At 34.1% G+C, this 18,678-nt stretch overlaps 1 protein-coding gene across 50 annotated transcripts in view; it reads right to left on the bottom strand.

The window, feature by feature from the left end:
• LOC144973446 (echinoderm microtubule-associated protein-like 2) overlaps positions 1-18,678 on the bottom strand; it is an 82,408-nt gene that overhangs the window by 4,655 nt on the left and 59,075 nt on the right. For 27 of the 50 annotated variants that reach the window (XM_078916298.1, XM_078916011.1, XM_078916068.1 and 24 more), the window contains 14 exons: positions 16,588-16,714; positions 16,057-16,206; positions 14,807-14,879; positions 11,535-11,636; positions 11,163-11,264; positions 7,398-7,532; positions 6,444-6,543; positions 5,956-6,113; positions 4,799-4,924; positions 4,153-4,284; positions 3,458-3,614; positions 2,302-2,399; positions 1,577-1,664; positions 716-811 (listed from right to left, as the gene is read on the bottom strand). In XM_078916298.1, coding sequence (XP_078772424.1) covers positions 716-811; positions 1,577-1,664; positions 2,302-2,399; positions 3,458-3,614; positions 4,153-4,284; positions 4,799-4,924; positions 5,956-6,113; positions 6,444-6,543; positions 7,398-7,532; positions 11,163-11,264; positions 11,535-11,636; positions 14,807-14,879; positions 16,057-16,206; positions 16,588-16,714 — 1,644 coding nt within the window. Of the gene's footprint in view, positions 1-715; positions 812-1,576; positions 1,665-2,301; positions 2,400-3,457; positions 3,615-4,152; positions 4,285-4,798; positions 4,925-5,955; positions 6,114-6,443; positions 6,544-7,397; positions 7,533-11,162; positions 11,265-11,534; positions 11,637-12,707; positions 12,759-14,806; positions 14,880-16,056; positions 16,207-16,587; positions 16,715-18,678 lie in introns of all 50 variants that reach the window. The other 23 variants (XM_078916317.1, XM_078916002.1, XM_078916077.1 and 20 more) reach the window with 1 other exon arrangement.

Here is an 18,678-nt window from a genome sequence, read left to right as displayed (position 1 = left end):
ATCCCGTTGACATTATTTTATGGATTTAACAATATATGCCTGATAATTTTTTTTTTTTTGTTTGTTTGTTGCTTCAGGTCTCTTCCAACACAATTGAGGTTATATGAGAGACCGCTGAAACAAAAAAACAAGCAATCTAACAAAAATAGTACAAATGTAAATCAAAATCATAACCTAAAGATATCATAAGCTAAATTATAAATAACCAAGAACAAACAGGCAGAAGATTTACAGAAAAAAAAATATCCCCTGTCAAAAATACAATCACAAACCAAAGAAGCAGGATAGGCTAGTAAAGAGAAGAACGACATCACTATCGGATCGTACACCCATGCGAACATCATAGGTATATGATTCAAGGGTTATATGCCTGATAAAAGAAGAAATTAGATACAATGAAATAAAATTCAAAAATAAATAAATAAAAGAAAACAAAACAAAAATGGATAGCAATGACTGCAAAAATACTATTGCAGTGAAGGTCTATAAAGAAGGAGAATATCTAATCTGATTTATCAACATGAAACCATTGCCAAATTGTATGCTTGTAGTCCAGATACTTATGAGACAAAATTAGAATGTGAAAATAAAGCTTATTTGTTTAGATTTCACTGATATTTTAGTTGGTTCCTGAGAATATATAGTTCAAAAAGTTTTTCTCTCAAGGTGTATTTCCAAGACAATAATAAAAAAAAATATATTAAAACTAACATACCAGCTGTGTTGAAACCAAGTACACAAGTCTGAGAGGCCAACTTGATTTCACGTATGACTGCTGGGTTGGTTTGCTGTTTGCAGGTACTAGCTGTCCCTGAAAAAATAAAAATTGAAACAAAATTATAACGCAAAGTTCTAAATTATCATCCAAATTTTTAAAAAAATGATTGTAAGCATGTTTGGATGTTGATATTCCTGATAAACATTGATTCAAACACAAGAATTGGTAGCTCATTGGAGTAAAATTACCATGTCTATAGAACTGATAGATCCCAAGTGTAAATGTAGTAGTCATATAGTGCTGGTATTCATCCTTGATACTAAGAGATGCTTTTTCAAGGTAAAGTCATGCATTCATTATTTTTACAATATCACAGTGGTATTCATCTGTTAGTGATTCCGTTGTATTATCGGCCAGTGAATTCAGTGCCTGTTGTCCATCTTTTAGAAAAAGTTTCCTGTGTCTAATTCCAAGTTTCTAATGAATAAGCATTCAATACCTGGTAATGCAACTGAATAAACATTCACTCTGAAATCAAGTAAGGAAAACATTTTCTTACTTGATGAGACTGTCCTTTGACGACTTAAAAGATCTATTATTCTCTTGGTTTAAAAAAAGTTCTGAGTTCATTATCTAAAATATGTCGGACACCTTTGGGCACTTATTAATATCACTTAATAGAGTTGATAAATATCTACTTTGGACAACATGGGTGATTCCTGTTGACACAAGATGTTTGTTTGATGCATTATCTATATTCCTTCATGGAATGCCTAGGTACTGGCATCTCATGATGCTTCGTCGAAGGACATATTAAAAAAAACAAAAAAAACAAACCTTTTATAAAAGTCTACTTACAGAAGAGCAATTCGTAATCCCCTGAGTTACTGGCTAGGTATTGGCTGTCTTCAGACCAATCTACATGGGTGATAAAGCTGGAATGACCCTGGTGACGTGAGAAAAAGTGTTTTTGTGAATGGAGGATGTTGTTAATCTCTCACATAAATCGTTCTGACTAAAGCTTTTCAAAATCAAGGTATGAAGGCAAACTCTGTCAGAGAATTGACACAGATTTCACCTTATTACATTTTTTTATGCAATTAAAATTTTCTGATCTTGAGAGAAATCAGAAATTATAAATCCTCTTAAATTATTTTTAAAATCTTATTCATTTATTCATTTTTCAATTGAACTATTCTTGGATATGACAAATTAGTCTGTCTTCTGACTGTTAAATAGTAAATAAATCGACAAAAAACATTTAATAAATAAAATTATTAACAATAAACAACCAATTATTGAACTTGAAAAAAATAAGTTTTAAAAACAGGTACAACGAACAAAGTGAAATATCAGTTGTTTTTTTTTTCTTAAATAGCCTACCATGAAATGAATGGAAACTGCAAAATTTTCCAATGCAATACAACATTCAAATGACAGTGTCCCAAATCATGTCAATAAAAGTGACAAACACATTTGTTTTGATACATATTTTTTGAAGCTCAATAACATTTGGTTTCATAATCGTTAATCTTTAATAAATTTGAGGAAGTATTATGGCACTATCCACAATTATTACTCACTGAACATCTTCCGACTTTGGAGTATTTCTTTCCATCCTCGGAAACTTGATACACATAAACATTATTGTCTCTAGAACCCACGGCAAGCATTGATCCATCTACGTAATTGAAAAGAGCAAATAAAAATAATTTTTAAAAAAATAGATACGTCTTGAAATTGTAAAAAAATATTGCAAAGATTGATAATGTACAAGTCTATAGGTATAAATTTTAAAACTAATAAATAGAGGTACCTAAATGAGTCAATAAAATGGAGATTAAGATAAAGGGAGTAAATCTGACTCATGAATGAACAACACAAAATAAACGACGTTTCGGCCGAAACGTCGTTTATTTTGTGTTGTTCATTCATGAGTCAGATTTACTCCCTTTATCTTAGTCTCCATAAATTTTAAAGCATTTTAATAGATCAATTTGAGCTCTGAGTGGTCATATAATAAATCTTTTTCCTTTACAACTATCAGCAAATATCTATCTGCACATACTCTATGCATATCACTCTTTTGTTCACAGTATGTTCAATGTACTATTCCTCTATCATGTATGCTATGCATGTGGAGATGTACGCATGTACTTATGTATAAATCTCACTGTGTAGATATGTGTGTATGTGTGTGCTGTTTAAGTGTATGCTTGCATCTGTGAATGTGAATGTTTTTTTTCATGTCAAACCCCCCCCAAATTATTTGAGTAAAGTTTACCTCACATGTACTGCAATTTAATGGGCAAAAAAATGTATTATTGTTATTATTATTATTACTAACTGGATATTAAAAACAGACTGACACAATCGAAGTAACACACAAATTCACGGCAAGCGTCCATAGAGACAGCACAGTCATATTCATTCAGTCATTCATCATTACTTTTATTATTATTATCATTATCATCATTATTATCACTACTATTATCATTATTATTATTATACAATTTTTACAATGCAATATAATCTTTTTTTTTTTTTAATTTTCATGTGACAGTTGTAAGTTTTCTCTGATGGTTTATCTAATGAAATTATCCTTTAAAAAACCCCCCAAAAATGACCAAAAAAACAACCCCCCCCCCCCCACAGACTCATGGCAAAGAAAAGAGAATTCGGTATAGTGATGTCTGGAAAAGATTTTCTCTATCAAATGGCAATTTCTTAATGACCTACCAGGAGAGTACTGAATGCATTCAATCTGCTCATTGCCATCAGTGTGAAACGAGATGACCTCCCGACTAGAAAGGTCCAGTACCATCCATCTGGCAACACAAGTTCCAATAGCCGCGATGGCTCCACTTGGGTGGAATGAACAACAATGGATGCCATCCTGTAAAACATGATATTGGAAAAAAAAGCTATTTAATATATCTTTTGGAATTGAAAATATGAAAATCTTGTCGGAAACTTGATATACAAATATTATTGTGTATTGAAGTTTAATGCAATCTTGAAATCAATAGTAAAGCAAATGTTTCAAAATTTCTTTTTAAACTAGTTTTCTTACAGCCGTCAGTTGGCTTCATGATATGCATGGAAATCGAACAAATTAGTTAGATTTTCAATGAGGGTGAAGTCGAGAGAGTTAACAGAATATACCAATTAGTTGCTACACTTTGGTAAAGATGATAGTCATTGCAAAATAATTTACGCTAGATCTAACAGTAAGCAATCAATGCTGGGAGGACAGGGGGGTCAGTAAAAAAAGATCTTGACTACACACGGTTTAATACAGGTCCCTTTGTGTGTAAAGCTTGTGTTATACCAATAGGATGAGAGTGGAAGAATAATGCAAAAAGTCGCTACTTGCCACTTTAAGAAATACTTTGCGTTAATTACAGGGGGCGTGAAAATTAAATAAACCTTACATTCATTTCCTTGTTCCAAACAACAGTTCTGGACTGTGAGTCCCACACATATAGTTGTCTGTCAGTGCCACATGTCAGGAACTGATGCTGAGTCGGATGACAGGCGAGACCCCACATCTCATCTGTGTGACCCTGAGGATTAAAAAAAAAAGAAAGGAAGTTCGTTCAATTCTTTTAGATTATCAAAAGAACAAAATGTCCAAAAAGAAAAAAAAACCAAAAAAGCATGGTCTAAAATATATTTAGTCTTTATGAAAATAATTGAATCTAAAATACACTTAGCCCTTAAGAAAAATTGTGAACTTTTTTAAAAAGAATGATTTGCAGAAAAAGTGTCATAACAGTTTGCTCCAATTAATCATTGAAAGAAATAAAAATTTGAGGTCATTATGATCTGATTAACTGTCATATTTGAATTTATAGACAAAAATATTTTTAGCAACACGAAATTGAATAAAAATCTGAAATGTTTCCTGATTATTGAAACGAACTTAAAGTTATTCATTTTTTTTTCTCAAAACACAAAAGAGAAGCTTGTGTTAAAATAATCATGCAAGAGATATCTACCAAGTCATCTATAAATGGATTCCAGCCTTACATAAGACTATCATAGCTATAAATCCTTGAATCTCATACTTCTGCTCACCTGGACAATAACAGAAAACTCCAGATCCAGAGATCCACTGAGTACACAGTTCTTTGTGGTTCCCACCAAGATGAGACCTCCCTTGCCCTGGCTAAGTGTTCTCACTGGACCATATGCCTCAGGAAGCTGAAATCAAAAGGAAAGAAAGAATGACAAACAGACCTGCCTAATATGAAAAATTCGTAGAATTATGAAATTTTGGTTCCAAATTCATGAGCATCTCTAAAAAGTCTTTAAAAACTAATTGAAAATGAAAATGAAAGTTGATGCCAGACTACATAATATTAAGTATTTGAAAATGTTATTTAATCTGTACGGGGGGTAAACTACATCCCTACAATTTTAATCTAAGACTAACGATTTTTATTTTCAAGTACGCAGGTCTGGACTAAAGCAAAACAGAAATTATCATGGAAATTGTTAAAATAGCCGTGGTGATTCCAAATGAAAAGTTAATAACTCGTACAATGTGCGACTATGTGGTCTTGTGGTATGACACTCGATTTCATATTGGAAGGTCCTGGGTTCGAGCCTCGCTCGGCGCATAGTTGAGTCCTTGGAAAAGGCTCTTTACTCACATTCTTTCACCATACACAGGTGTAAAATGAGTACCTGGCCATCAACAGCGTTGTCTCTGTCGAAAGAAAATTTGTAATATCACCTCGTTCTACATGTTACGTGTTGCTGTTGGTCAGGGACCACTTCTTGTAAAGTGCTTTGAGCACTTTAGTGGAAATTACACTATATAAAAACCCAAGCCCAAGTATCAATATTGATCCTGATTGAACATATTTTTAGTTCAATAAAGAAATACAATGAAGGTTTCAATACATCCATTACAAATTACAATGCTAATGTTTTTATTATCCCACCCACCCACCCCCTGCCCTCCCTATTTTTGAGTCAATGAAAAGTAATTAAAATAAGGTTTTTATTATCCCACCCACCCACCCCCTTCCCTCCCTATTTTTGAGTCGATGAAAAGTAATTAAAATAAGGTAATCTTAACTTTAGGGTTTCAGAATGCCCATTCCCTTGAAAAAAAAAAAAAATTATGAAAAGAAATAACAGAAAAATAGGAAAGAAAATTTTTAAAAAATTAAATTAATTAATAATTGAAAAAATAAATCACAAAATACGAATTAATGTACACCCACCTCTGATTCCTTGCCCGTTTTCTTGAAGTTGCTGTCCCATTCAATGACCTTCCTGTCTTTACCTCCACCAGACAAGACAGTGCCATCCTTGGCCACAAACAGGGAGAACACTCCACCTTCATGGGCTCCAACAATTGCATTGGTTATCCTATTGCCACCTGGCAAAAAAGCATTGGGATGGAAATGTTATCACAAATTATCACAAACCTCAGTGATGTTAGCTATCTTGGAATGCTGATTAAGCATTGTACTACTAGTACTGGAAATGCATTGCATAAGTACCTTCATTATCAATACATTATCATGATCATCATCCTTATCATTGTGGTCATCATCACCGTGATCATTTTTATCATAATTGAGATCATCATCATATTACTGTTACTACTACCACATCCCTTGTCATTAGTTATATAATTATATTATCACAAATATTGTGACTGCATTACCCTAATCATATGACAGTTGTTTAGCCGTATATCACATACCTTTACCCCAGACAAATATGCTGCCATTAGAGTCTCCTGAGAGAACATCTCCTTCATCAGTAAATGCCAGTGTGAGCACATACTTCGGTTTGTCATGTTTCTGTAATGAAAATATAAATAGTGATAAATGAAACAAATAAGCCAAATGTGTGTAGTGCATTCCCTTTAAAAATAATGAACTGAAAACCAAAAATCTTAATGGTGATGACAATGATATTGATGCTGAGAAATATGACAGTCATGATGGTAGAAAAAAAAACTACAACTACAACTATTACTACTACTACTACTTATACTACTACTACTACTACTACTACTACTACTACTACTACTACTACTACTAATAATAATAATAATAATAATAATAATAGTCATAATTCTAATACTACTATTACAACTTCTACTACTATCAATACTAATACTAATAATAATAATAATAATAATTTTAAAAAATATATAATAATAATAATAATAATAATAATAATAATAATAATAATAATAATAATAATAATAATAATAATAAAAATAAAAATTTTGTTTGTTTGTTTGTTGCTTTAGGTCTCTTCCAACACAATTGAGGTTATATGAGAGACCGCTGAAACAAAAAAACAAGCAATCTAACAAAAATAGTACAAATGTAAATCAAAATCATAACCTAAAATATCATAAGCTAAATTACAAATAACCAAGAACAAACAGGCAGAAGATTTACAGAAAAAAAAATATCCCCTGTCAAAAATACAATCACAAACCAAAGAAGCAGGATAGGCTAGTAAAGAGAACAAGAAACGACATCACTATCGGATCGTACACCCATGCGAACATCATAGGTATATGATTCAAGGGTGATGCTCCCATCCAACCACCCGCAAAAATAAAAATAAAAATAATAATAATAATAATAATAATAATAATAATAATAATAATAATAATAATAATGATAACAATAATTACATCAAATATTCCATTCCTCTTGGCCAGAGATCCACCCTCCAAAGTCCAGAAGGAAATCTGACTCTTGCCACAGGTAACAATGCTGTTCTTTTCCGTTGGATGGAACTCTGCAGCAAGAACTGGTTCTGTAGAACTCTGTAAGATGCCAGGTTAGGCAAGATATTATTTAAAATTCTGGATCAAGCAGCATTCAAAGTAATAAAAAACAACAGAAAAACAAAAGACCAAGCGTAAGTAATATGAGTCAATGCCCAAACACAAAAAAATCTTATTCTTCTTTCAATAAACTGACAGATTTGGTCATTTGTGGTGAGGTGCATTCTCAAGAACAAGAAAATTATCACCCCCCCCCCCTCGCTGAAGCGTTATTTGAATTTCATCAAAATAAATGGAAAGTATGCTGGGATATGATATATTCCAAAAGTGTGTCAAAGCAACTGCAGAAAAGCATTTACCAATAGCTCAAATAAACAGCAAAAAGGAATGGATGACAAATGAAATTCTAAACCTATTTGAAGAAAGACGAAAATGCAACAGAGGGTCTGCAGAATACCAAACATTGAACAACCACATTAAATCCAAATGCATCGAGGCACACGAGAACTATCTAGACTGGAAATGCTGCGAAATCGAAAGAGAATACAAACCCAACCCCAACAAGCTCACCAAAGAATAAAAGAACTATCAGGGAAAAGGAAAAGCAAAGCAGCAGGAAGTTGTATCCAAAACAAACAAGGGGAACTGCTATTTGAAGAACAACATATAGAAAGCCGATGGGTAGAATACATAGGCGAACTGTACAATGATCCAAATAGAAATGAACCACCACTGAAATTCAAAGAACCATTAAGCGGACCAAACATCACCAAAAGTGAAACTGAACATGCCATGGAACGAATGAGGGATGGTAAAGCAACAGGCCCTGATGAAATATCTGTAGAGGTATTAAAAAGCCTAGGAGATCTAGCAATTGATGAACTTCACATATTATTCAACAATATATACAACACTGGGAAAATTCCAGAAGATCTCTGTAACTCTATTTTCATAGCAATACCAAAGAAAGCAGGTGCAGTCAGATGCGAAAATTTTAGAACTATAAGTTTAATAAGCCACATCAACAAAATACTGTTGCGTATAATTATCCACAGGCTAAGGAATAAGATTAACCCCGAAATCGCAGAAGAACAATATGGATTCCAACCTGACAGAGGGACAAGGAACGCAATATACCTCCTCCGTGTTTTAAGTGAAAGAGCTATACAGGTTCAGACCCCACTATACCTCTGTTTTGTCGACTACAAAAAAGCTTTTGATAGAGTACGCCACGAAGAAATACTAAAACAACTGCACTCCATTGGCGCTGATGAGAGAAAGACCTCAGACTCATGCAAACATTATACTACACCCAGCAGGCATCTATCAAAATCGGAAACTCTACAGGAAATTCCATTCCTATTAAGAAAGGAGTCCGTCAAGGGTGTGTTGCCTCACCAGATCTGTTTAATCTATACCAAGAAACAATCATGAGGGGCATAGCTAATATGGAGGGAATAAAAGTAGGAGGTCACAACATAAATAATATAAGATACGCAGACGATACGGTACTCATTGCAACATCAGAAATCCAACTTCAAAAGATTGTTGACAAAGTGGTAGTAGATAGTGAAGCCAAGGGAATGGAAGTGAATATCACCAAAACGGAATGCATGGTAATACAGAAAAACCCCGAAAACAACAACACCTGCAATATAACGATTCACGGCGAGCAACTTACCAACGTAGAAAGTTTTAAATACCTAGGTTCAATAGTGACAACAGATGGAAGATGTAACCGAGACATACGAGCAAGAATAACTCAAGCCAAACAGGCCTTCATGGACCTGGGAAACATTTTGAAAAACAAACAGATGTCGTTCGGATTAGATTCCGAGTCTTGAAGTGCTACGTGTGGCCAATCTTGTTATACGGATGCGAAAGCTGGACTACAAATGCAGAAACACAAAAGAACATTGAAGCTTTTGAAATGTGGTGCTTGAGAAGGATGCAGAGAATATCGTATACTGCACACAAAACGAACGAAGAAGTGCTAAAACAAAAATACCAACAAAGGAAACTAATGCCCTTAATAGCGGATTGACAACTATCCTTTTTCGGACACATAGTAAGGAAAGATAAGAATGAAAACCTGGCAAGTTGTGGAAAAATACCTGGTAAACGCGCCCGGGGGAGACAAAGAAAAACACTCATAGACCAACTGAAGGGCTTCACCAACCTAACAATCCAAGAGCTGTTTGAAAAAGCAAGAGACAGGGAGGAATGGAGAGAGATAATTCATGCAGTATCCGAAGCCTGGACCAGGCATGGAACCTAGAATAGACCTGTAAATGAGCTCTATAAAAATTGACTGAAACTCTTCGACAAACTGAAGATTCAATTATTTTTTAAAAAATAAGGACATCATTGGAGAGGAGAGTGATAAATACAATATATCAAAATAGTGGGTGTTAGTGTTATTTCTTACTGGAAGTATGCCACAATTTGATGTAGAAGGAATGCTAAATAAACCAAATAAGCATGTCATCCATATAGGTAAAGATGACTTCATCAAAGTCATATTCCTGCCTCTAGAATTTTTTTGACATAGAAAAATAATCACCATTATTATCTTTAACTTCTAGCCATGACCAATTGAATCTATTCCTCACGGGACTCACATCTTTATCGATGCTCGACAAGTCTGAATTGCGATCCACGAACAGCTCAGCCATTGTGAGAACATTAGAATAATGTAGCAATGAGCAAACTTGATTTTCAATCAGTAAATGACAGAGAAAAAAAAAACTTAAATAAATATGACTTCAGGCCAATACACTGAATTATTAAGTAGAAGTGAATTATCAAGAAGAAACTTCGGCAGGCGTAGCGGAAAAATTCAAAGAATCGAAATGACGGTAAATCGCCACAAAACAGCAAGCTCGCTTGGGCTTGAGCAAAACAATGCCAGAAAACGTCCTGATTTGCACGGGAATTAATTAGGCTACTTACCATTGTTCCTTATGATCAGGTACTCAATCAGTGAAGAAACGGTCAACCAGTTTGTTTACAACGTGAGGCAATCGAAATGTGCTTGTAGCAATCTATCCTAACTTTCGATTTGAAGATGTCTACATAACGGACTTGCGGCATTCGCAATTTACTTTATCATAGTTTTGAGACTCGCCAGGTAAATGTGGTCAATTTTGGCTTAGATGAAACAGTGAAATTTATCGCTCGGTGGCTCAGTTAAAATTGGCTACAGTTGGGATCACGACGGGTTTGGAAAGTGAAAAAATAATTTAACGAAGGATGTGTGAAAATACCCAGGGAAGTGTTCAGACACGCCTTTTATAAAAAGCGTCGCTTTGTCTTGGCAATATATACATCGTTAATATAAACAGTCCCCATGAGCTATGCGTAGCGCTGTGGAACACTCCTAATTATTTTACGGTCATTCGACTACGATTTGTGAATTCTTTCTTTTTTTCTTTCTTTCTTTCTTTCTTTCCTTTTTTAAATATTTGAATTTGACAAATTGACTGATTTCAGTTAATTGACTGAGAATTAACAGGTCTACTAGAAGAAGAAGATGCTGGGATATGTTATCTGCAATATATACACACCCACCACATCTCCATACCAAAAGCCAAAGAAGACTGGAGACACAATTATAATCACATTCAGAGGGTTAAATATGTACACTAAATAAAAGACAAAAACATTTACCTTAGTATCAGCAATCTTGTGTGCCTTGTCTTTACTGATATCCCACACAGACAGGATGTGCTCATTTGCCTCATCTACAGCCAAAAGTTGCTCACAGTTATCCTGACATTCAATAAAGTAAGACAGATGAATGGAAATCTAAAATATTTTGGTTGCAATCTAGGTAATGAAAAGACAACAGCAGAAAGATCTTTACCCTTAAAAATCCTAAAGTCATTTCATTATCTAAAATACAACATTGCAATTCATTTATAAGTATGCCTTTGAAAGCAAAAAGTTGTTGCTGCTATCATATCAAGTCTCAAAAATTTACAAATTCTGAATTAGGCCATGGAGACAATACAGTGATAATGTAGATTCTGATTGACTTACCACCTTGGAGAAAGCAACACAGCAAACAGCTCTGCTGAAGAATCCAAGACCGATGACTTGCAGGGTTGTCAAACTGGCTGAGTGCCAGATACGAATGTGAGGCTTAAATGGGAAACAAAAGGATTTAAATTTAGTTCCTTTTGGAGAGTGAATATGATAAATTGTTTTTGTAAAAATAATTGATGCTTTGATGAAGGAAATATTTTAAAGCTGTAAATGGAGTTTTTAAATGCTTAACAAATGTGATATTTAGGTAGAAAATTTAACTCGTATAAAAAGTAACAAATATGAGCATAGAAAAGGTTTCACATAATGGTCATGGAAAAAAATAATTCAGTTATACTTGCAAGCAATGACTATTATCAACACATTTTAAAATCATATCATAAAAGAACATTTGTTGTTGTATTCATTTAGAAATTCAACTCTACATGAGACGAGCTTTATATCACAATAGAAACATGAGAACTGAAAGAGAAAGAATCTCATTAAACACATAACAGCATAAAAAAAAAAAAAAACAGCAGCAGATGGGCGGGCAACTTCGAGATCAGAAAAATACAAGCGTAAAATAAAAAATTATCATACAATTCACACTATTCTCATACCAGCACAGTCGTTAACATTCTTTGAAAAAAAAACAAAAACATATCATATGTTTATAGCAAATAAATTCTTTCACAAATAATGTAAACAATATTTTAAAAACTTAAATTGCTCAATAAGCAAGCTACAAAATGCCAGTTTATAAAGAAATTTGATGCAGAGAAGCTTGCTTTCATCAAATTATCTCATTACAAGTAATTACTCATGTGCCAAATGAATAACACACGGAGGACATAAGGAAACTTTTTGGATATCTTAAGTTATCTTATGCTTTTAGGTTTATTGGATTAAAATGAAAAGTTATAGCAGATTAAAGTTACAAGGTCTCAACCAAATATTAAAAGTAATGATAAATCTTCTGAATTCTCACTCTCTCTCTCTCTCTCTCTCTCTCTCTCTCTCTCTCTCTCTCTCTCTCTCTCTCTCTCTCTCTCTCTCTCTCGACTAATTCCATTAAGTTTGCCACTTGCAATGTCCAGAATCCAACACAATACAATATAATTAGAGTAGAAATCGAGATTTAGAGTCCTATCATTTCCCCCCACAAAAGTCTCACAAAGTACTCACAAAGTTGTCTTGAGGAGCTGCTGCTGGTCCATTAGATTTTTTACCGGTGCTCTAGCCAATGAATTGCGGGGGAATATAATTGATTGCAAAATAAAAAATATGCCCACAACATAAAACAGTACTTTGATATCAGGGAATATCAAATAAAGGATGGTGCAAAAGTAGGTCATATATACAAATTTTAAACTCATTTCAATAATTTAAATTAGATTACTGACACATGCAAGAACAATTAGAGCCTTAAACATTCAGATATTCAAATTGCTTCTCTTCCCTTCCGATACTCAAATTGATTCTCTTTCCTTCCGATTCTCAAATTGCTTATATTCCCTTCCAATACTTAAATTGCTTATATTCCCGTCAGACAGATAATCAAAATATAGCTTATCTTTAAACCACATTGCATTCTTTACTCAATTTGGTAATAAAATAAATTGCTACTGACTTCACAGAAGAGAAACTACCGATACCGACTTATGCACCACACTGTATATTTATATTATTAATACAAGCATACAAGCATATTCAAAGTTAAGGAACTTTAAACAGTTAACATGAACACAAAACTGCCTACTATTATGAAAAATTCGTAGAATTTGGAAATTTTGGCTCCACTTACAAAACTTCATGGACATCTCTAAGTCATTAAAATATGAAAGTCGAGGCCAGACTACATAATTTTAAGGATTTTGAAGTATTATTTAATCCTTGTGAGAGTAAATTGATGATTTTTGTTTTAAAGTTAACTATAGCAACTACAATACATATCATCTAAAAGAGACGAATTTTTACATTTTCAAGTAGGCAGGTCTGCATGAACACCAACTTGTATGGCCATAACATATTGAAATGCATTAAATTTATGCAAATATATTCAATCTCTAAATAAGTAAATGAAACAAAAGCTTGCATAAAATGCACAGATCAAACTGGCAGGGCCCTTTAAGCAAATTCAACCGATTTTGAAATGCTGATTGGAGTAAAGCAGCCACATTGCTTGAGCAACATTAAGAGATCAATGCGAGTCATGAAATTTGTCTTTTAATTTATGTCGTGATCAGGCAGAAAGGTCAAAGGTTGACAATAAGCATAACAATCAAAAACATCCCCCATACACCATTCTTCTACTACTCCTTCTCCTCTTGACTGATTTAATTCTTATCCAGACTTTGAAAAAGGATGATTGGATAGCGGATCGGGTGAGTGGATGAAAATATGGAAGTATAAATGGATGGGTGGTTGGGTTGATGTATAGATGAATAGATGAATGGATGGATGGATGGATGGATGGATGAGTGGATAAATATGAAGATGGGCGGATAGATGGGTGTGGAGGGCTGGATAAATAGATGTGGAATGATTAATTGTTAGTTGAATGGGATAGATGAATGGAAGAAGAGATGAGCATAGGGGCAACCTAATGATAGGAGACAAGGATACATATCCATCTAGCTTCCCCTTAACTGTTGTTTTAAAACAACCAATACTTTCAACTTTTTAAAAAATAATAAACTAACCAATACCGACCAGGTTCAGCCAAAAGATTTCAAAAAGCCGGTTTTAGCTGGAAAAAGGGCTTCCCTGAATGCATTTCTGTTTCAATATTAATAATTTTACTTAGTTGAAGAAATGTCTAAGAAAATACTTCAGATCTCTCAATTCGTCTTTTTGGAACATGAATTTGAAATAATGGTAACGTAAAACAGGTAAAATTTAATAATGCAATTATAGAAATGTAAATATAAAACACCAAATGCAAGTTAAATATATAAAATATACTATATATATATATTTTATATATATAAATATATATAATAATATATATAAAATATAATATATTAAAATATATATATTAACAATAAATTAACAATAAGTTAATATCAAAGTAAAAAAATAAAGAGTGTGACACATCCTAAATTCTTTGGATTTTAAATGGTGTATTTGGTGATAATTAATCAAAATTTAAGTCAGTCGTAGAAAGCAAATCATTGTTACATTGAAACAATAAACGGTAAATGCGGAACACAGAATGAAGGCATCATGCAGACAAACAAGAATAAATCAGGCACACAGATTGATAGCGAGACAAATGTATCTACCTTTCCCTCTTTGGCCTCATGTCCAGCCACTTGACCAGTGGCGATCTTCATCTTGCCTGGGTGAATGGCTAGACTGTAAGAACATCATAGAGGAAAACAATTTTATCAAGGTAAAGTTTAGACATTCATAAAACTACAAATTGAACTTAAGAAAATAATTTGGTCTGCTGTTAAAAACTTTTAACCAAGTTTTAGTTACTAAATAGTCATTTTACATTTAAGAATTATACACGAGCGAGAGAGAGAGAGAGAGAGAGAGAGAGAGAGAGAGAGAGAGAGAGAGAGAGAGAGAGAGAGAGAGAGAGAGAGAGAGAGAGAGGAGGGGGGGGGGGGGGGGGTAAAAAAAACCCTCAAAAAAACCAAACCAAAACATTCCTACCGCCTCAACAAGGATCATGAATTTCAGATGCAAAGGCAATTGCTAAAAAATTGGCTTGTCTAAAGTTAAGAAATGACGTTGAGATAAAGTATTAAAATCATAGAAAAGATTGTATGACTAACAAGACAAGCCTTGGAAGATGTGTTACATTATACATATTATATATTAGTTCAAGGATTACCATTAACTCGGGGGGAAAAGAGGAAGGAGAGTAATAAAGACCAAACTAAGAAAGTGGCTGAAAGCGGAAGGAAAAGGGGGGGGGGGGGGGGGGGGGGGGGAGAGGAGATCTAAAAGGAGGATGGGGATGGAGGAGCTTGAAGAGGAGAGCCAAGATGGAGTGGAATAAGGAAAATGAGGAATGCGGAAATGAAAGCAATTAATAGAGAAAGAAAGGAACTGAAAGAAAAGAAAGGAGTGAAAACAAGAAATGGAAGGAATGAAAAACAATGGAAGGAGTGAAAAGAGAAAAGAAAGAAATGGAAAGAATGAAGAAAGAAAAGGAAGTAATGAGGAAAGGAATGGAAAGAATGAGAGAATTGGAATGAATGAGGAAAGAAAAGGAAGGAATAAAGAAAGAAAAGGAAGGATGAAGAAAAAAGAAGAAAGGAATGGAAAAAAAGAATGGAGGGAATGAAGAAAGAAAAGGAAGGAATAAAGAAACAAAAAGAAGGAATATAGAAAAAAAAGAAGGAATAAAGAAACAAAAAGAAGGACTAAAGAATGAAGAGGAGAAATGAACAAAAGAAGTAAAGAAAGGAAAGAGAAAAAAAGAAAACGAAAAAAAAAAAAACAACCCAAAAACTAAACAAAACAAAACCTAACAATACCCCCCCCCCTCCCTTTCCCAAATGTAATGAAGCACACTGACCATTTGATGTCATCAGTATGGCCCAAGTAGTGCCTCTGAGTGTTCTCCTCGGGGTTGTGGAGGATGACGACTGCAGCTGTGAAGTAGACAATCTCTCCAGTGGGGAGGTAGTAGAGGTTAGAGCGACAGTCACGTCCGCGGTAACCATAACTGTGAAATCCTTGTTAAGGACTTTATTCCACGAAGCTAAAAACAAATGATTACCATAGAATGAATGAGAGAATATGGTTATCACTTGTTTAAGCTTGAATTATTAATCTGTCAAAACGTGATCTGCAATTCTTTAAATCAAGACAAAAACAAAAACAAAAAACACCTCCCTCACACACACACACGCACACACACACACACACACACACTCACAACGGCATACGCACATGCGTGCACACTTAGTAAAAAACGCATTAAAACATAATGCCTAGAACCAAAACATTGAAATTAAACAATGGATGACTGCGACAGGTAAAAAAAAAAAAAATCCCAAACACCTCACCATCAAATGACGGTGATATTGCTCAAAGTAAAGGATACACCCACTCTAGCTGAAGCTTCTCTTCAGGAGCGTCTCCAGATTTGGCAGGGTTGAAGTCCGTCACATCCATCGGAGCATAGAGACTGAGGCCTCGGCCACGAAGGTACATCTTGAGACATCCGTCCTCTGAGAGATGGATGAGTCAAATAATGTCCAGGTTAATAGTAATTTTAGAAAATGTTTGTCAAGATTAAGACAATCCGCTTTTTTTTTTCCTTTTTTATTCTTTACTTGTGGCTCAGAACTGTTTGTTTTTGTTTTTAAGGGTTTTACGGCGCTTGCAGGACATTTAGGTCATAACAGCGCCAGTAAAAAAGGAAGAAAATAAGATAGTAAAGACAGTGTAGATGTGCAATTAAAGGACTTGAGGAAAAAGTAAGACAAAGGGGAATGGTACAAATAGGGTAAAGATGTAGATTCCAAAAGCACACTATCAGTGTACTTAGTTTGAGATCACCTAAATGTCTCACTCAGACACCAGCACAAGATCCCACTAAGAGGAATACACTCAAACCTTTACAAATCATTTTTAAAATTTAAAAAATAACAGTACAGAAAAGAGAGATGATTTACAAGGAAAAAATATTATCTCCCAAAACTATAACTATACGTTCGACTGTTTCCCTCCCAGCAAAGGACTCCGGCCACGGTCAGGACAAAACTAAGTAATCTCATTCCAAGACAAAGACAGAAAGCAATTGGAAAACAGATACAGGGGGTTAGAAGACACAGCAAGTACCTCCTTGCCCACTATGGGAGTCGGGAACCCCACCCAGGCTCAGAACTGTGTGAACTTACTATATTATAGAAGTTAAATCATTTTCTAAATGCTGTGGTCAATACCCACTTACTATTGAATACATTGTCATGAAAATGCGATACTCGACAGACCTCTAATCAGTTATAATAAGTATAATGAAGTAATACAGGTCAAAAAAGTTGATTCAGTGGGGGGGGGGGGGGGGGGGGGGGGGGGGAATGATTGCTTTTGTGTTAAACGTCAAAATTACGAGTATTTTCTTCTAAGTCTTGTCTGCAATAGGATTCAATCTTACAAGCAGTCAATGAACATCAGCATCTAATTCTCAAATAAAATTAATATAAAGACCATACATTTCCATTTGTGACTGCATTTTAATTAACCAAACAGGTCCTTGAAAATATAGAATTACTCCAAATTAATATACGGTTCGAGTTTCACTCCACAAAGACTGACCACGTCAGAAAAATTAAAGTAATATTAATGACAAAGACAGAAGAATTAAAAATATTACAGGGGGTTAGAAAGTACATACACAACTACTCTTGCCCACTATATCCGGAACCACATGTTGAAGTGTGAATAATAACTAATTATAATAGTGATTAAAATCCATTTTCTTTAAATGTTAGGTCAATACACTGTACTAATTGAGATCCATTGTAATGAAATGCGATATTTTCTGACAACTCCTAATCGTTAATAGTTAAAAGTAATACGGTTTAGTAAAAGTTATTCAGTGGGGGGGGGGGGGGGGGGGGGGGGGGGGGTGAATGATTGCTTTTGTGTTAAACGTCAAAATTACGAGTATTTTCTTCTAAGTCTTGTCTGCAATAGGATTCAATCTTACAAGCAGTCAATGAACATCAGCATCTAATTCTCAGAATAAAATTAATATAAAGACCATACATTTCCATTTGTGACTGCATTTTAATTAACCAAACAGGTCCTTGTAAGAATTATAGAATTACATCACAGCAATTCAAATAGGGGTTGCAGAGTTGTCACGGATTAAATTAATGCTGAAAAGCTCATGAAAATTAAAGTAATATTAATGACAGACATCGGAGTACCTTAGAAAATATTTACAGAGAAAAGCGTAATAGGACAAGTCCAATAAATCAACAAAATACATTTGATATCATATTATCACTGAATGCAAATTAAATGTTGAAAGAGTGAATAATAAAACTAATTCATAAATAGTTGATCATCAGAAATCACGAGATTCGTTACCTTTTAATTTTAGATATCAACTGATACCTAATCATGAGTGATCCATGTAAATTGTGATATATGTGATATGTTTTCTGTACCAATGTCCTTCGAG

The sequence above is a fragment of the Berghia stephanieae genome, chromosome 1 (assembly GCF_034508935.2).
Source record: "Berghia stephanieae isolate SIO BIC M18660-M18661 chromosome 1, UCSD_Bste_1.3, whole genome shotgun sequence".
In the NCBI taxonomy this organism is placed as follows: Eukaryota; Metazoa; Mollusca; class Gastropoda; order Nudibranchia; family Aeolidiidae; genus Berghia; species Berghia stephanieae.
This window is presented reverse-complemented; position numbering and strand designations above follow the sequence as displayed.